This window comes from Dasypus novemcinctus, chromosome 8, assembly GCF_030445035.2.
Source record: "Dasypus novemcinctus isolate mDasNov1 chromosome 8, mDasNov1.1.hap2, whole genome shotgun sequence".
Taxonomy (NCBI): domain Eukaryota; kingdom Metazoa; phylum Chordata; class Mammalia; order Cingulata; family Dasypodidae; genus Dasypus; species Dasypus novemcinctus.
In genome coordinates, this window is record NC_080680.1 from 86,311,302 (window position 1) to 86,332,190 (window position 20,889).

The 20,889-nt window shown below is 39.1% G+C and overlaps 1 protein-coding gene across 2 annotated transcripts in view; it reads right to left on the reverse strand.

The window, feature by feature from the left end:
* ABL1 (ABL proto-oncogene 1, non-receptor tyrosine kinase) overlaps positions 1-20,889 on the reverse strand; it is a 188,977-nt gene that overhangs the window by 30,790 nt on the left and 137,298 nt on the right. For both annotated transcript variants that reach the window (XM_004463059.4, XM_012526990.3), the window contains exon 4: positions 7,602-7,874. In XM_004463059.4, the coding sequence (XP_004463116.1) occupies positions 7,602-7,874 (273 nt within the window). The remainder of the gene's footprint in view (positions 1-7,601; positions 7,875-20,889) is intronic.

A 20,889-nucleotide genomic window follows, 5' to 3' on the forward strand; every position in this document is an offset into this window, starting at 1 on the left:
CACCTACTATTCAGAATGACAAATATCAAAGATAAAGAGGACTCTAAAAGAAGCAAAAGTAAAGAAAAGCATCACATATAAGGGGACCTCAATAATATTAAGGGCTGACCTCTCCTCAGGAACCATGGAGGCAAGAAGAACGTGGTATGATGTGTTTAAGGTACTGAAAGGAAAAAACTGCCAGCCAAGAATTATATAATCGGCAAGACTGTCCTTCAAAAATGAGGGTGATTTTACAGTCTTCACAGACAAATAAAAACTGGGAGAGTATGTTATCAAAAGACCACATCTATAAGAAATACTAAAGGAAGTGCTGCAGCCTGAATGGAAAAAAAACAAGGGCAAGAGACTTGGAGAAGAGTGGAGAAATGAAAATTATTAGGAAGAGTAAATTAAAGGGTAAAAAGACAGACAATCATAAGATATGAAAATGGAAAGCCAAATGATAAAATGGAACAATAATGCCTTTACAATAATAACATTGAACGTTAATGGCTTCAATTTCCCCATCAAAAGACAGAATGATAGAATGGATAAAAATATATATAAGCCATCTATATGCTGTCTATAAGAGACTCACCTTAAATGTTAGGACACAACCAGGTTGAAAGTGAAAGACTGGAAAAAGATACTCTGTGCAAATAGTAACCAAAAAAATCTGGAGCAGTGATACTAATATCAAACAAAATAGATTCTAAAGGCAAAACTGTTGGGAGTGGATGTGGCTCAAGCAGCTGAGAGCCTGCTTCCCACATAGGTGGTCCCAAGTTCAGATCCCGGTGCCTCCTAAAAAAACAAAAAAAAAAACGAACAAAAAAAACCCCCAAAAAACCAACAACAAGCAAAACAAGTGAAAGAGACAACTTGGGGGAGCCAATGTGGCTCAGAGATTGAGCACTGGCTTCCCACATGCATGGTCCTAGGTTCAATCTCCGGGCCCAGTACCTCAAAAACAAACAAACAAACATATATAACTGTTATAAGGGATCTTTTAAGAAGGTCATTATGTATTAATAAAAAGGGGCAATTAATCAAGAATAACTATAATAAATATTTATATACCTAACCTGGGTGCCCCAAGATACATGAGGCACAAACACAATGGCAAAACTGAAGGAAGGAAAGAAGAGATGTTTCTACAATAATAGCTGGAGACTTCAATACACCACTCCAAGCATTGGATAGAATACCTGGAGAGGATAAAGACAGAGAGCTTGAATAATATGATAAATGAATTAAACCTAACAGACATTTATAGAGCACTGTACCCCCTAAAGAGCAGGATATACATTGTTTTCAAGTGCTCAAGGATCCTCCTCCAGGATAGAATGTATGCTGGGACATAAGACAGGTCTCAATAAATGTAAAAAGACTGAAATTACACAAAACACTTTCCCTGATCATAACAGAATGAAGATGGAAATCAATAACAGGTGGAAAAAGGGAAGATTCATAAATGGAGAGATTAAAAAACACACTTAAATAATCAATGGGTCAAAAAAGAAATTGCAAGAAAATTCAGTAAATATCTTGAGAGGAATGAAAACAACACAACATATCAAAACTACAGGAAACCACAAAGGTGATGCTGGGAGGGAAATTTATAGCCCTCAATTTTTACATTAAAAAAGAAGAAAGAGCCAGTATCAAAGACCTTAACTGCACACCTGGAGGAACTAGAAAAAAACCCACAAACTAACCCCAAACCAAGCTAAAGGGAAGAAATAATAAAGATCAGAGCAGAAATAAATGAAACTGAGAACCAAAAAAAAAAAAAGAATCAACAAAACCAAAAACTGGTTCTTTGAAAAGGTCAACAAAATCAACAAACCTTTAGCTAGACTGACAAAGAAAAAAAAAAAAAAAGAGAGAAGATGCAAATAAAATTAAAAATGAGAGGGGGAATATTACCACAATGATAAAAGACAAGCAACCCAGTTTTAAAGACGGGCAAAAAAAATTTCTCCAAAGAGGAAGTACAAATGGCCAAAAAGCACACAAAAAAAATGCTCACCATCACTAGCTATCAGGAAAATGCAAATCAAAACTACAAGATACCATTTAACACCTTATAAAATGGTCATTATTTTTTAAAAAACAGAAAAGTACAAAGGCTGCAGAGGATGTGGAGAAACAGGGACACTCCTTCACTGTTGGGAGTAGAGAAAGCTGCAGCCTCTGAGGAGGACAGTTTGGCAGTATCTCAGAAGCTAAATATAGAACTGCCCTATGATCCAGCAATCCTGTTCATAGACTAATATGAACTAAATACGATAAGTAAACTCACAGAGGTATACTCTAGAGTATAGGTTACTAGGGTTACTAGGAAATAGAAGGGTTGAGAAGGGGAGATGATTCTTAATGTATGTAGCATTATTAATAAGGTTTAATTGTAAATGTGAAAATGAAGAGTTGAGAGTAAAATATGATAATAACTGCTGATTTATAAATGTAGTTATGGCTGAAAGGGGTAGCATGTACAAGTAAAATGACAACTGAAAGGAAACTAGAGAATAATCTAGGGTATGTGTAATAGTGATTTTGGTGGTTGATGAAGACTGTAGTGTAGTGAAGAGTATAAATATAAAAATGCTCTTCTTTTATAAAGTGCCAAAAATAAGGTGATACATGGGAATATTACAACTAATGCAACGTATAGACAATAGTTAACAGTAATACTGTAATATTTTGCAGCAATGGCAAGAAGATATTCTTCAATAATAAGGGATAATAGGAGGGCATAATGGTGTATGGGATTTTTCCTTTTGAAGTAATGAAAACATTCTAAAATTGACTGAGGCGAGGACAGCATAACTCTGATAAAAATGAGAGCCACTGAGTATACACTTTGAAAGGACTGTATAAAGCATGGAACTGTATAATGCAGAAAATCCAATGATAGATGATGTTCTGTGGCTAACAGGACAAATATAAGAACATTTTCTCCTGAATGATAACAAATATATATACTAATATAGGATTTTTTTTTTAGATTTTTAAAAAATTTTATTTCTCTCCCCTCCCCCCCTCCCCAGTTGTCTGCTCTCTGTGTCCATTCCCTGTGTGTTCTTCTGTGTTCTCTTGTTTTCTTGTCAGCGGCACCAGGAATCGGTGTCTCTTTTTCATTGTGTCATCTTGCTGCGTCAGCTCTCCATGTGTGCAGCACCACTCCTGGGCAGGCTGTGCTTTTCTTGAGCGGGGCAGCTCTCCTTGCACGCATCAGCACTGCGCGTGGGCCAGCTCACCACATAGGTCAGGAGGTCCTGAGTTTGAACCCTGGACCCCCTATATGGTAGGCAGATGCTCTATCAGTTGAGCCAAATCCACTTCCCTTAATATAGGATGTTAATAACTGGGTGGGTTGGGGGGAAAATACACCAAGTGTAATATATGGGCTATAGATGTAGTAATATTTTGATGATGTTCTTTCATAGTTTGTAACAAATGTTTCACAACAAGGCAAGGTTTTAGTGATGGGGATATGTATGGGAGCCTTTGTAGGATGATATGTGCATTTGTTTTGTAAATACATAAATTTTACTATACATTTATTGTTTATGTATGTTCATGCATGAATGATATACTCCAATAAAATTTTATTAAAAAAAAAAACACTGTAGAGATGGGGCTAAGTTTCTGAACTAGAATGAGAAATGTAGTTCACGAACTAGATGTGGTTCTTGACGTTCAAGTGAACAGTCCAAACAACCTCAGAGAGAAACCAGAAACTCTGGTCCCCATATAGTGTGACTGTGTCTAGCTCCATGGCCAGAAGAGAATCCACTGCAAGGAATGATCACTTTGCAAAACAAGTGCAATATGCCAAGAGAAGACTCAGTGCTATGCAGCCTCTCTCCTTAATGCACAGACCCCTTGTAAGGTCACAGAGATACTATGTGTGCGATTGCCACATGGTAATGCTGTCATCAATCCTCTTCCTTCGCTGCTTGTTTCTGGGAGTTCTCCAATAAAACTAGTTTCCTGGGGGCCAGTGGGTAGTGTGGGGGAATGACAAAAACATTACATTGGGGGCGGGTAAATAGGCACTTTGTTAACACGGCTGGTAAAGTGCAAATTAGTACAAGCTCTTTGGAAGGCATTTTGGTAGCACTGATCAAAATCACAAATACATGTTCCTTGATCCAGCAGTTTTATTCTTAGGAGTCAACCCACCAGTATACTCTCACCTAGATACAAACAAGGAAAATCACTAAGACCCTGTTTGTAACAGTGAAATACTGAAAACAACACAAATGTCCACAGAGGACTGATATATATTAAAATATATTCATACAAAAATGAGACTGTATTATACATGGTTTAGTATGCTGCCATATGGGTTAAAAATATACACACACGTGGACTATCTCTGGAAAGATACAGAAATCAAGGGTGTAAGTATAGTATGTACATATATTATCTATTTGAAAAAGTCTTAAAATTTTATGTTATTTTCCACTATTTTAAAAAGTTGTTAGTTTATGAGTCAATCTTAATGCCACAAAGCCACAGCTAGATCAATTGTAGTTTTTTCCAACTTCTATTACTTATAGAACTGTTACATAGGGAAAAAACCTGACAAGCAAACAAACTTGGAATACAACTCTTTTTTTTTGAGGTACTAGGGCCTCGTATGTGGCACTGAGCCACATCAGCTCCTCTGAGTTTGTTTTTTTATTTGTTTGCTTGTTGTTTATTTTTTTGTTTCTCTCTAGGAGGTACCAGGAACCAAACCAGGGTCCTCCCATGTGGGAGATGGGCACTCAACTGCTTAAGCCACATCTGCTCCCCCAATACAACTCATTTTAAAAAATTGAGACTTCCTGCCCTTGACAGTTGGTTTCTCTTAAGCATGTCCTGCTCTTAATATGGACAACACAAAGGATTAAGCCTAGGTCCTGATGAATATTGTCAAATTCTAACTAGCAGCTCCAAATCAATATGCCTTTACTATAATTCCAGTTTCTCGTCCACAGAGGTTAGCTTAGTGCCCTCTTTTTTCCCATGTTCTTTCATGGTCTTTACTTATTCTAAAGGTATATGACTGTCTAGTTGGTTCAATATGGAGTACAGGTTTAAAGTGAGGTCTTGCTCCCTCTGCTGGGTAAAGAAGATTCTGGCTTGCCCACTAGTCTTCTTTCCTTCATCTGCCCTTTAAGGGGCCAGCAATTCAAAATAAGGAAAGGAAGGTGGGTAATAGACTAAGAGACGCATGTCACTTGTCAAGTACCTGGTAAGGGGTTTGACACAAAGAGGTGTTCAGTGAGAACCGTTGAACAAAAAGAAGGCTTGGGCTAGAGCTGGAAGCATATCTTAAGGAATTGTGAAGAAAAAGGCAGATCATAGCTACAGATTGTGAGTGAACTTGTGAAACTCAAATCTCATATTATTCCGTATATCAAATTGTTCAATGGCTCCTCACTGCCTCCAGGATAAAATCCCAGCTCCTTAGCTGGTGTCTGATGCCCTCTGTGATTTACTGGGCCCCTCTCTGCCACTCCAGCTTCTCTCTCCTTGCCTCTCTTTCCTTGATCAACTCGTGTTCCTTCTCCACAAGCCCTACCTCATGGTTCCCGTCATGCTATCTCTCCCACCAAGCAGACTTCATCAGTTCCTCCTTCATACATTCCTTTGTGGTGACACAATTCTGAGCACATCTCTCTAATATTGCACTCATTACACTGTCAGGCAATGATTATTATATTCATCTATTTCTCATACTCAACTATAAGTTGCCCAAGTTGAACAACTCTAATTCATTTTCACAATCCCAGTGGTTATCCCAGGGCTAACTCTGCCAACAAGTGTCCTGCCTCAATGAATGACCTAAGGGGATATACTCAATAAGTGTCAGGAGTCACCTTTGATTTCTAGGACTAAAGAATGTGATCTATTCTCGAAAGCAGTCACTTGATATCAGCCAGAAATCAGTTTCCCATTTTACTGTAGCTTTAAGTGAAAGTTTCAGGTAAATAATGGAATCCTTAGAAAGGCATCTCAAAGTGTACACCTGACTGACTTTTGAGAGGCATGCACAAAGTTGGGTACCTTTTTCCGAGCAGTGGATGTTTCGGGTTTTTTTCTCCTAATAGTTATATGGAAAGAGGTTAGATCAATGTAATCAGAGTTCATTTAATAGAAGTAAAATACTGCAGGGCAACACTAGGGGACACTCTTGCTATAGTAAAAGTGCATGCTACAGTTTGAAGGTAGCTGGTGGAAAATTAAAACTTCCTTCCCTTGGTGTCCTAAAGATTTCAAAAAACTTTCAAAGAAGAAGAAAAAAATGAACACCTGGAAACCATAAACACAATTCATTAGTCAAGAGGGGGAAATTCATAGTTAACAAGAAAGAATGTACTACTCTATCTGAATTAGTAAAAAGCTAGTTTCATTTATACATTTATAATGGAGCACTTCTACATCTCTTATTTCTACAAGTCTGGGCACACAATGCAGAGAACTAGAACCTGCTAAGAACATCAAATGTACTTGCCTTTCAAATCTGCCAACAAAAATCCACAAAGGAAGCAAACACATTTTGGTTAAATCTCCTTTCAAAACACAGAAAGCTTTTGTCCCTCCTTCCTACTTTCCCTCCTTCCTACTCTCAGTAGGAAGTGATCCCTGTGCCACACAGTCAAGCCTAAATGGAGTTGAAACCCATGGCTTTAAAAAAATCAACAGAATGAAGAACTTCTCCAAACAACTAATCTTTTTTTTTTTTCTCTTTCTTAATGTTTTAGTCTTATTTATTTATTTATTTATTTTGTGTTTGCTTGTTCTTTTTTTAAAAAAAATATTTATTTATTATTATTTTTTAATTACATTAAAAAAATATATGAAGTCCCATTCAACCCCACCGCCCCCGCCCCCCACTCCCCCCACAGCAACACTCTCTCCCATCATCGTGATACATCCATTGCACCTGGTAAGTTCATCTCTGAGCATCACTGCACCCCATAGTCAATGGTCCACATCATAGCCCAGACTCTCTCACGTTCCATCCAGTGGGCCCTGGGGGGATCTACAGTGTCCCGTAATTGTCCGTGAAGCACTATCCAGGACAACTCCACGTCCCAAAAACGCCTCCACGTCTCATCTCTTCCTCCCATTCCCCAAACCCAGCAGCCACCATGGCTACCGTTCCCACACCCATTTCACATTTCCTCTGTGGACATTGGATTGGTTGTGTCCATTGCACACCTATGTCAAGTGAGGGCTTAGATTCCACATGGGTACTGGATGCACTCTTCCCGCTTCTAGTTGTAGACACTCTAGGCTCCATGTTGTGGTGGTTGACCTTCTTCAACTCCATAACAATTAATCTTTTTACACCAAAAAACCATTGTACTTCTCAACTCTCACCATATATGGAAATACATCAAGATGATGTGAATGATTCAACATATAAGAGTCAAAGCAATGTTTAAAATCAAAGAGTCAATTACCAGGCACCTTCTTGGGGCTGTTTGCAGAAGGCAGAGTTCCTGGAAAGGTGCATAACTGAACACCAGCAAACAACTAACCATATTTAATTGAGGTACCATCAGCATGGTGCTTCTAATTGGAAATCTCAACTGGGCAGTCCCCAGACCTACCTTCAAAGTCTTAACGGCCACTGTCAGACTGTATTTCTTCCATACTCCTTCATATACTTCCCCATACTGTCCTCCTCCCAACTTGTGCTTCATGGTGATGTCTGTGCGCTCCATTTCCCATTTGTCGTAGTTGGGAGAGACACCATAGACAGTGGGCTTATTGCGCTTAGGGGCTGGATAATGGAGAGTGGTGATCAGCCCGTCTGCCACTGTTGAATGATGATGAACCAACTCGGCCAAAGTGTTGAAGCGGCTCTCTGAGGAGACATAGAGCTGAGGAAAACAGGGAACAGCCTTCAGTCTACAGAACAAACATGAACTCAAAACAATCCCAATAAACCAGCTTTGCTGAGCCTTAATTTACTATAGAACAAAGTGCCAGTTAAACAGCTCTCTATGCAGAACTGTTTAGAAAATCATTTACATTGGCTTTCTCTATATATGCTATAATTTACTTGCTAAAGCAGAAAGACACAATAAAATATACCAGGACCTTTGCATCTATTCACCCCCTGCCTGAAATCCTCTGCTCCCACAATCTTAAATGTCCAGTTCTTTCTTATCATTCTGAGGCTGGTTTAAATAGGCAAGAAATACTTCCTGACCACCTGAAGTTGTCATCCATCACTAGTCATAATATCACCTTTCTTATCTTTCTGCATTGCACTTACCACTAGTGGTTAAATTTCTTGTTTATTTATTTGCTTGAATAAGTCTATCTTGATCTACTAGAATATAAGCTTAATGAGGGCTGAGCCCTAAACTGCCTTTTAAAAATCTGGTATCCAATGTCAAGAATAGGAAATGAGGACATAATTGGCATTTGATAAATAACTGCTGATCAAATTAACAGAGAGTATAACAAAAGTACTTGCCAACTGAAAACATAACTGGAAAAATATTTGCTGACTAGAAAAAAAAATTTTACTTATTCTGTACCTTATAAATGGATAAACCTAGAATGAAATACTCACTGATAAGATAAAAATCACTAAATAAAACATAAATCTCCTTCACATTCCTACCCTCTCACTTTGGCATCAGAGGCTACAACTTATAAATCCTAGCAATATAAGTCCCTTTAGGATTTCCCCATCAGTGGGAGCATTCTCTGTCAAACAGCAGTGCTGGAGGGTCTCAACAAGGAGATCACAGTCTTTTCCACCACAGGGAAGTAAGCCGAAGCAATTTAAGATATTAATACAAAAGCATCTGAGCTCTATCTGAAATCTTCAGCAGGTGAGGACCTGTGCAGTGAGCCCCTCCACATGGAGTTCTTGTCTGGACACAAATGAATTGCTGAAGGAGGAAGAGGAACAAGCTGGTAGAAAGCGACTATGTGGGTGGTGACAGCTACCTTTTCTACTTTCTCTCTCTCTCTCTGTTTAAGTGATGTGTTTTAATTCCAGATTAAAAACCACACAGAACGTCTACACTCCAGGCACATGACTGAATCTACTGGGGTTCACCAAAAGCAGCCAACGAACTCTGAAGGTAGAAAGGACACTTAAAATCATGACTGGGAGAAGCAGATGTGGCTCGATCAGTTGGGTGCCCGCCTACCACATTGGAGGCCCCAGGTTCAGGTCCTAATGTCTCCTAAAGATGATGAGCACATGTCGCCTCCTGCCACAAAGAGCAGATGTCACAAGCCAGCAAAGGCTGTAGCACATGGGGAGTGGATGTGGCTCAGGCCGTTGGGCACTTGCCTCCTATGTGGGAGGTCCCAGGTTCGGTTCCTGGTGCCTCCTAGAGAAGGCGCACAAACAATGAGCAGACAGATGAGAGAACCATCTGGGGGATAGGGGAGGATAAAGAAAGAAAAAGAAGTAACTCTTTAAAAAAATCACAACTAGGTATTCAGAAAGACTTGCTCAAACTGCAAAAACATGGGAACGATGAATACCGATTTGGAATGGTGATTACAACTCAGAAGAGAAAAAAAAGAAAAAGGCTCAGACTTCAGTTACAGCTGTAATGTTTTGTTACTTGAACAGAGAAAGGGGGTGGGGAAGGCTGCAACACACATGAGAAAGTAGAGTCGATAAAGTAGGGCCCTTGGCTAGTGGTTATGTTAGTCTCAACTACCTTTTTTTTTTTAGATTTATTTATTTATTTTTCTTCCCTCTCCCCCACCCCCCCATCCCAGTTGTTTGTTCTCTGTGTCTATTTGCTGCGTCTTTCTCCTTTGTCTGCTTCTGTTGTTGTCAGCTCTCCGTGTGGGCGGCGCAATTCTTAGGCAGGCTACACTTTCTTTTGCGCTGGGTGGCTCTCCTTACGGGGCACACTCCTTGTGCGTGGGGTTCCCCTACGCGGGGGACACCCCTGCGTGGCACAGCACTCCTTGGGCGCATCAGCACTGAACTTGGGTCAGTTCCACACGGGTTAAGGAGGCCCGGGGTTTGAACTGCGGACCTCCCATGTGGTAGACGGACGCTCTAACCACTGGGCCAAGTCTGCTTCCCTCAATTATTTTCTATATGTTTGTAATATTAAATAATAAAAGTATTTTTAAAAGGAAATGATGGCAAAATATGCAAGTTGATTCCATCTATAATTCTCAAAAGGGTAAGTAGGATTTATTAAAAAGGAGATTTCTTTTTTTCTTACTTACTTGAGATGACATAAATTAAATGAACTTCTAAAAATCAGGCACATCAATGGCAAACATTAATATTACAATCTTCAGGTAACTAAAATAAAAATTCAGAAAAACCCAAGCCTCGTCTAGAACAATTCTTTTGCTCTGAGGAATTTGTTCCTCATGTGGAGAGACTGACCCTGGAGATATGGGCTTGCCCTCTGCAAGATGGTGCCTTTGAATGGCAGGACCTTTCTGAAGGAGGAGGAAGCTTGCCAGGAGACTCTATTTGAAGAGAAACTCCTAAATGAACTTTCTCTAGAGGGATGCCATGAGTCACACTCAGACTTATGGAGGCATGTGTGGTGCATGTCCAGGGGGGTTGGGTAGGTGAGAGATGGGCACTACTAAGACCTGCCAGTAGATGAACAACCACACACTGATGTATATAACACTCGCCTCAGTGTGAGTCACTGATACAAGCACAGTTCACAAAGAAAACTGAGTGGGATGTGGGGACAGTTCTTCATCCCAGTCCTCTGTCAGGAAAATCTGTCAATCATTCAACTACCTAACTGCAGGTTGCAAATGCTCCAACTCCTATCTCTCCAGTTAGCTCAAATGATGGTGCTCCATACCAAGGAGTAAAGAGAGGGAAAAGTCATTCCAAGAAGACATTTTCTAGAATCAAAGCACCCCTCCTCCACAGAAATCAATGGCACGGTGTGGTGCAAAAGAGCCTGTTTCACTGTTAACCTTGGAGCAAGGCTCATAACTAATTTCTTCCCATCAGGGCATTAGGCACACAGAATATGTTTGAAAGGAGCACTCCCTAGGCCAAAAGATCAAGTTCCTTCAATCACACAGAATGCTAATGGCTCCTCTAACCCCTAGTTTATGCAGAATTTGTTCTTGGTCTCACTTAATTCCCTTGCAGGTTTCTTTGTTAGAGATTTCAGACATACAGGAGGTTTCACTGAATGGGCGAACTTTATCCTTTTCAATAATTAAATTTAAAGACCCTATGACTTAGTTCATCTTTCAACATAAAATTTACATACCGAAACTTATTAAATATTAATACTACTCTCCCTTAAATGCACTACTTATTCAATTCATAGTCATCTTCTAAAAGTTGAGTCTAGTGGCTTCCTTCTAATTAGTTCTAGCTTTTGAACAGCATTATGCAGGTGAACTGGTTAATCCATCAGGAATTCATGGCATGTTCAGAGAAGAAAGTGAAATTAGCGTTATGAATGGCATGTCATTACGCTATGCATTCGGTTATATAAACATTTAAGGCGATCAGCCGGGGCTGCTGCCTCTTTCTAATCATGCAGGAACCTGAAAGATAGGACTTGTCAAAAAAAACTCATCAGAAACTGCTTTTCTCCTGACAGCCAGACTTACTGGCTTAACCGAGCTTAGACTTATGCAATCGTTAGCACCCTCAGACCCTGGAATCCCACATTGGACAGGCTACTGTGCCAAGACGTGAAGTTTCCCTAGAGTTTCTCACATACTAGCAAGAAAGCAAAAATTCAGCAGTATTTAATCATGTTTCAAGTGTCTTCTACAAGAGAAGATTAGCTATGTTTTAGCAGGTTTTTTGCCAGGATGCCTGCACCAGCTGAGCCACTTTCAGGGTGGGTAAATCCTACTAAAAGAGGTTATATAGTTGGCCCATCCTACCATCTCTGCTAAAGCTTAAGGCCAAATTCCACTCCTGTCAACCTAACCTGTCAATCAGCAGACCACAAAAATAAAATATCAACTGGGCATCTCTTTCCAGAAAAGGAAAGACTCAATCGAGGGCTAAAAGGAATTGTGTAACTTGACAGTATCATTTCACAAATGAGGTGTACACATGCAAAATCAGAACAATTAAAGAGATTACAGCCAAGGTGGTAGAGAAAAAGCAATCTTTACATAATGCTGATAGAAAATTACAATCCTTGAAAAATTATCAAAAATACAACAACCAAATTGCAGGGTATTCTAAAACTGTCAAGATGCAATGGATTGATTTGTTATTGGCCTTTTTAAGATTCCAACTCAAAACTCCCTGAGTCCTTGGCTCTGGGCACTGAGCTAGTGGCTCTGTACTGACTGGCCAAAAATGCTGCTGTAAAGCTCAGGAAGACGAGGAAAGAGGTACACAAAGTCAAGAGGGTGGAGACATAAAGAAATCCTTTGGGGCTTTACAGAAGATTCTTCAAAACTCAGTTGTGTTTTTAAAGATCAGTTAATTTGAAAACTTATTCAACCCAGCTTGCCCCTCCTACCAACCTTAAAATTTCCCCTTAGAAACCCAAAAAAGACTGCATCAAAGCTATGCTATGTAAGAAGCATTTTTTCAATGCCAAGCCACACTGTCCCACAAGTAGCTGTTATATGTCCCCATTCTGGCACTGGCTCATTCTTGGATATCATCCCACCAGTCTCCTCAACTAGAGAGGAACTTCTACAGATGGTCTGACAAATCTGTGGGCTGAGAAGTCTCCAGGTACTTGGACAGTTAAAGGGAGAGTCTTTGTTAGGGAGGGCAAGAAGCCTAGGAAAGCTTAATGAGTTGTTCAATGGTGAATACTGCCTGATAAAATGAATTCCCTATATGTGACCATTCTACCTGGAATGAAAAGAACCCACCTGGCACATACTGGCTTTTATTTTATTTAAGATTTATTTTATTTATTTCTCTCCCCTTCCTCCCCCCATGCGCCAGCCCCAGTTGTCTGTTCTCTGTGTCCATTTGCTGCGTGTTCTTCTTTTTGTCAGCTTCTGTTGTTGTCAGCGGCACGGGAATCTGTGTTTCTTTCTGTTGCATCATCTTGCTGTGTCAGCTCTCCGTGTGTGCAGCGCCATTCCTGGGCAGGCTGCACTTTCTTTCACGCTGGGCAGCTCTCCTTACGGGGCACACTCCTTGCGTGTGGGGCTCCCCTATGCGGGGGGGGGGGGGTTGCCCTCCTGCATGGCACAGCACTCCTTGAGCACATCAGCACTGCATGTGGGCCAGCTCCACACAGGTCAAGGAGGCCCAGTGGTAGACGGATGCCCTATCCACTGGGCCAAATCCGCTTCTGGCTTTTAGACAAAGGGATTGGCTTCCTCTTTAGATGTATCTCAAATTTTCCAAATCAGATATCCCACATACAGGCCTTCCCCTTCCACATCAGCACCCTCCCCAATCTTTGAACAATATTTTAGACAAACTCAGTTAATGCGTTATCCAAATACATCAAGCCTGAATATATCTATTTCAAGGATGCTGACTAAATTGGCTCTAGGGAAAAGAAACTATTAGCCTACTTAGTAAAAAACTCAACTGGTTACCTTGATACAGCATGATTTGTCTTGGATAAATGGCACAGATGGGAAATAAACTGCCTGCTCTAGAAAATCACCTCCCTCATGGGTGGTGCTCTCCGGTGTTTTGTTTCACTAAAAAGCTTCTTTCAAAAGGTCCACCACCCTCTAAAATACATCCTGCATAATGGAAGAACCTAGTTTAACATCTGGGATAAGAACCACGACCCAAAAGTAAGGTCTAGTCATAAATCAACAGACTGTGCTGTCTATTGTGCAAATCACAGTACACAGCGTGATTCACGAAAAGGAGGAAGAAAAAAAACCTACCAATCCCTGTGTGAATGCTCTCTTTCATAGCTTATCCATACAATGAGTTTAGAGAATAGCTCAAGGCCAATTGTTTTGGGCAGTGTGTGTGACCCTTGGAATTCCCCTATTTATATTGGTACAAATGCTTCCTTTTCCCTAGGAAACAGTTTCTTCACAGTCCCTGGCACTGAACTGTATGTTCTTCAGCCAGGAATCTCTTGCTTCAGGTAGCTGTGAATTGACTGTTTTCCCACAGCGTTCTGTAGGAGAGCTCTGTGAACTGCCTTCTACACGCAGGTCAAGTTCTAGGATGGCAAGCCTTTGACGAGTGCCTTAGTGCATGTCTTGAGGCTGCCACCAGAGAGATTAGGCCAGACATATACATTATCAGTATAAGCCCAAGGGTTACTCTGCTCTTTCTGGAACTGGGACTAGGGACTCTCCCTGAGAGTACAGGCTGGCTCTGCACAGAGCCAATGAGGGAAGTGGAGAGGGACCAGCCAGGATGCAACAATTAAGTTGCCTTTTTCTTGATTCAGTATTTGCCCTGTTACTACAGTCCTTTAACTGTTTTCTGGAACTTTTAGAGAGATGCTTCTGTCAGTTCTTACTGTTTGCTCAAAGCTTCTTTTGGGGGATGGAGACTTGAGACTTCTCACTTCACCATCTTGATCCAGTGCTGCAGTCATTAAGCAAAATTTCTTCTTCCCCGGGAATCCTTAGGTTTTGCTCTTAAGTACTTCAACTGATTGGATGAAGCCCACCCACATTTTAAGGGTAATCTCTGTTACTTAAAAGCCAACTTACTGTGGATGTTAACCACATCTACAGAATACCTTCACCATAACACCTAGATTACTGTTTGATTAAATCACTAGGTACTATAACTTAGCCAAGTTGACATATGAAAGTAACCATTACAACTACATATTTGAAATATACCAATTTCTCATATATATTTGGTGCTAATGATTGCTGTTCTATTCCATTGATCTATGTAGTCATATGCCAACACTATTCACTGCCATGGCTTTATAATATGGTTTAATATCTGGTAGGGCTAGTCCCCTCTTAGTCTTTTTAGCATTTCCCTGGCTGTCTTCATATATTCATTTTTACCATATATATATATAGTTATTTTTGTAAGTTCTTATCTGGTGTTTTCCTCATATGTCTTAAAAGTTTTCTGGCTGAAGTCTTGATCATTGACAATACCTGATGCTTTCCATCATTGTAGATATCACACTCACACACAAGGATAGGTGTTTTTTATTCTCTTCTTTTTTTTTTTCCTGCTAGCTCCTGGCATTCAAGAGAAGCTCTGTCAAACATTCTAAAATTGACTGAAGTGATGACAACACCACTCTGATGATAATGAGAGTCACTGAGAATACATTTTGAATGGACTGTACAAAGCATGGGACTATATAATTCAGGGAATCCTGTAGTGGAAGATGGACTGTGGTTAACAGAACAAATATGAGAATGTTCTCTTACGGAGTATAACATATATAATACGAATACAGGGTATTAATAATTGAGTGAGTTAGGGGAAAATATGCCAAATTAAGATATGGGGCTACAGTTAATAGTTATACTTTGATGATGCTCTTTCATGGTATGTAACAAATGTTTCACAACAGTGTAAGGTATTATTGGTGATGTGATGTACAGGATCCCCATATGATGATATGTACGTTTGTTTTGTAAGTTCATGATTACTATACACTTATTTTTTATGTTCATGTATTGATATACTTTAATAAAATAAAAAAAAAGAAAAGCACTGTTATAACACTAGCTGGATATAAGCTTAAGGAATAGACATCTCAGCCTAAATTCCAATGACAACATATTAAAATACCAGAATGTAGAGATTTCAGCAAAAGATTAAAAAACATGCAAAGAAACAGGAAGCAATGGTCCAGGCAAAGAAAAAGATTAAAGCATTAGAAACCATCAATGATACAACCCCAGGTATTGGTTCTTTTGAGGGATAAAGAGACCCACTGGTTCTATGGTCATGGCAGATGGGGTTCACTGCCATGGCAGATGGCCCTTCTTTGGAGCTGGTGTTTCTGCATGATGGAATTGGACTCAGAGGGGATCTCTTCTCACAAGACTTGCATGCTACTTTATTGGAATTGTAGTTGGTGCTGGGGTTTAAGATATATTTAGGGGATTTGAATCTCTGGACTGATAATAAGACACCCAGGCCCAGAGCCTCAACAGACTTCAGCTCCTACACTTTGATTTATTGGACTTACCCCACTCAGCTAACATGGAGTTGAAGAAGGTCAACCACCACACCATGGAGCCTAGAGTGTCTACAACTGAAAGCAGAAGGAGTGCATCCAGTATCCATGTGGAATCTAAGCCCCCACTTGACATAGATGTGCAATGGACACAACCAATCCAATGTCCACAGAGAAAATGTGGAATGGGTGTGGGAAGGGTAGCCATGGTGGCTGCTGGGTTTGGGGAATGGGAGGAAGAGATGAGATGTGGAGGCTTTTCAGGACGTGGAGTTGTCCTGGGTGGTGCTTCACAGACAATTACGGGACATTGTAGATCCCCCCAGGGCCCACTGGATGGAACGTGGGAGAGTGTGGGCTATGATGTGGACCATTGACTACGGGGTGCAGTGATGTTTAGAGATGTACTTACCGGGTGCAATGGATGTGTCACGATGATGGGAGAGAGTGTTGCTGTGGGGGGAGTGGGGGGTGGGGGCGGTGGGGTTGATTGGGACCTCATATTTTTTGAATGTAATTTTTAAAAATAAATAAATAATTTTAATTAAAAAAAAAAAAAAAAAAGAAACCATCAATGAAGAGGAAAAGACCAGGAACATATCAAACAAAGTTTTTAAAAGATCCTAATTATTCTTGAAGAGCAAAGGAAAACATGGACAAAGAACTAAAGGAAACAGGAAAATGATGGATGAATACAGAATATCAACAGAGAGATCGAACAGAGAGATTGGTACAGAACCAAATAGTCTGAGAACTACAGTAACAGAAATTAAAAATTCCCTTGAGGGTTCAATAGCAGAGCTGGCAGAAGACAAGAATCAGTGAACTGAAAGATAAGACAACTGAAGTTATCCAGTGTGAGAACAGAAAGCAGAAAGAATGAATAAAAAGTAAACAGAGCCTGAGGAACTTGGGGAACAACATCAAACATACAAATATATGCATTGTGGGAGCCCCAGAACAAGAAAGAGAGAAAGGAGCAGAGAGAATATTTAAAGAAATAATGGCTGAAAACTTCCCAAATTCAACAAAAGACATGAATATACATATCCAAGATGCTTAACAAATTCCAAACAGGATAAACCTAAACAGACCCATATTGAGGCATATTATAATCAATCTGTCAAAAGCCAAAGAAAAAGAATTCTGAAAGCTACAAGAGAGAAGTTAACATGTTGTGTACAAGGGATCCTCAATAAGATTAAATGTTCATTCTCATTGGAAACCATGGAGACAAGAAGAAAGTAGGAATATATATTTTAAGTGTTGAATGGAAAAAAACTGCCACCCTTGAATCCTATATCTGGCAAAATCGTCTTTCAAAAATGAGGGAAAGATTAAGACATTCCCAGATTTTAAAAAGCTGGTGGAGTTCATCGCCACTAGACCAGCCCTACTACAGATGCTAAATCGAGTTCTGCAGGATGAAAGGAAAAAAAAATAGACAACAGATGAAAGTGGCACAAAGAAATAAGAACTCTGGTAAAAGTAACAATATGGGTAAATATAATGCACATATTATTGTATTTTCAGTTTGTAACTTTACTTTTTGCTTCCTAAAGGATCTAAAAGGCAAATGCATAAAATGTAGTTAAGAAACCAGTGGTTCTGGACTCATAAGGTATAAATATGTAATTTGTAACAAGAACTATATAAAGGTGGGAGGAAAGAGGGTTATAGGAACAGAGTTTGTGTATACTATCAAAGTTAAGCTGGTATCAAAGCAAACAAGATTGTTATAGATTTAGGACGTTAAATTTTAGCTCCATGGTAACTATAAAGACAATATCGGAGAATATCTAACCTCACAGAGACAGAAGGTAGAGTACAGAGACAGAGAGTACAGTACATGTTGCCAGGGGAAGGAGAAATGGTGAATTAATACATAATGGGTAAAAGGTTTCTGTTTGTGGAGATGGGAAAGTTTTACTAAGGGAAGTTGGTAAGGGTGCTGCAATATTGTGAATGTGATTAATCTCATTGAATGGTATGCTTGGGAGTGGTAGAAATGGGAAAATTTATGTTGTATTTATGCGAGAGTGAGCATATGTAAGAGACCATGACGATTAAATGCAATATATGATCCTTGATGGGATCTAATAGTGAAAAGATTTAGAAGGACGTTACTGGGTCTTATGAAACCTTGAAATATAGATTCTAAGTTTTATATCAATGTTGAATTTTTTGAACTTGATAATTGCACTTAAGGTGGTTACAAGTGAATGTTCTTGTTCTTAGACAATGTACACGACAGTATTATGCGTTCAAGGAGTAAGATGCATACAACCTACACTCAAGTGTTCAGAAAATGGAATGACAAATAAATTTATAGATAGATTGATAAATAGGTGGATAAATAGAATATGGCAAATGTGCAAAACGTTAAAATTGGTAGACCTGGGTACCTGGGGGATAGGACTATACTGGAGTTCTCTGTATGGGTAGGATTTATATTATTTTTGTAATTGCCCTGTATCTCAAAAATAAAAAGTTTTTTTGAAATAAATAAGTCATGACAGGTAGAAGTAAAAACTAAACTGAAGCATCAACTCCTTCATGAGTTGCCAGCCTGCCCTACCGATTTTGAACTTGCCAACTCACACAAATGTATGAACAGATTCCTTGAAATAAATCTCTTTCCCCAAACACGCACATGCATGCATGCGCACACACACTATTGGTTCTGGTTCTCTAGAAAACACTGGCTAATATATGGTAGGGAAAAGACAGATTTAATAAATGGCATAGGGGTAATTCAACACATGAAACATACATATTAAACACAATGAGAAACCACCTTTACCAATCAAATGAACAAAGATGTTTTTGAAAGCCTGAGGGCATACTGTTGATGAAGAAGAAAGGAAATAGGCACTCTTACATGTTGCTGGTGAAAGCACAAATTTGTACAGTATTTATAGAGGGGAATTTTGGCAATATCTATACAATTTTTAAATGTTCTTTGCTTTCAATGAAATAATCCCAGTTCTATCAATTTATTCTGTAGATATTTAAAGTGTACATAAAGAAGCATGTGCAGTATGTTTTCAAACTGCAGGTCATGATCATTAGTAGGTCCATGACATAAATTTAGTGGGTTATTACCAGAATTTTTAAAAAGATGAGATAGGACAGAATGAAATATAAATATTGGAATGTATTACATACAGTAAGGGTAAATAGGTTTCTGAAAACTTTTGTTACTACTGTGAATACTGGATAGTGCTATAAAATGTTTTTCTTACAATGGACTGAGTTTCAAAAACAGGTTTGAAAGCCACCTTCCTAACAGCATTATTTATAACAGCAAGAGACTGGAGACAGCCTAAAATCAACAAGAGGAATGGCTTAAGCAAATGATGGTCCATTCATACTATGCAGTTACTAATAAGAATGAAGCATCTCTAAAGGTACTGCCATAAAACAATCTCCAAAATATATTAGGTGGAAAAATCAAGATGCAGAACAGTGTATATAAAGTATGTATCATCTGTGTTCTTTTAAAATACAAACTAACATATACATACTAGGTAACCCTGGAAGAAATTTTAACAGAGGTTTCCTCTGTGCAGGGGAACTGAACTAGGAGGCAGAATTACTTTTCACTGTAATTTATTTTGTTCTATTGATTTTTCTTTTACCATATGCATGAATTACATATTATTTTTTAAAAATATGATCTGAACCCACCCCAAAAATCTACCTATGTATATCCTTGACTACACCATGGGTGGTACAGTAGAGTAGAAAGTGGGATCCAAGCCTACTTCCATCAATTACAGACTAAGTAAACCTGGGTAAGAAACTTCACTCCTCTAAGCCTCCATTTCCTTAATGCAAAAATGCAGGTTACAGAAATATCTGCTCTGAGGACTGAGGTGACATTTATCTATTTAAAAAAAAAATTTTTAGGAGGTACCAGGGGTTGAACCTGGGATCTTGTAAATGGGAGGCAATCACTCAACCACTGAGCTATATCTGCAACCTGAGGTGACATTTAAATGAAATGATGATTACAAAATGCCCCAGCATACAGTAAGAACTTAAAAATGTTAATTACTCCATTCTCTTCATGGAGTCTTATGGACAGTTTACACAAAGACCACAAAACCATATAAGTCAACTCCTTTACAAAACTACAATTTGGGTTTGGAAATCTATAGGTATACAGCGAATTGTGTATGTTTATCTGCATATACATACATACATATACATAAATGTGATTTAATTTGTAAGAAGAAGGTAATATGCCAGATTTATTTGGGGGATCTGTTATTAAGGTGGTCTTTCACTTTTAAAATATCTATTGTTTGACTTTTTCTCAAAGAGGATGAATTAATATATGAGTTGCTTTTTTCAAGAAGGAAAGGGTCTTAATGTAAAAAAAGAATGCCCAAATCTGAACAGATATTCCACCTATTTTAAGAAACCGCTAATAACAAACTCTCAGCAGGCCAACTTAAAAAAATGGGGAAACTTTAGGGTCCTGGAAGAGAAGGGAGAGACCAGGAGATGATGCCATACGTCTTGCCATGTGGCAGAGGAGCCAAGGACTACCTGGCAACAACCAGTCTTCGGAAAGAAAGCATCGCCTTGATGATACCTTGATTTGGACATTTTTCTCAATCTCAAAACTGTAAGCTAATAAATTCTCATTTTTCAAGCTGAATCATTTCATATACTTTCTGCTTTAAGCAGTCTAAGAAACAAGAAACTTGAATAAACATTTCTGCAAAGATGCCAACAAGCTCATGAAAAGATGTTCAACATCACTGGTCAGGTAAGGAAATTCAAAACCACAATGAAAGGGAAGTGGATGTGACTCAAAAAAAAA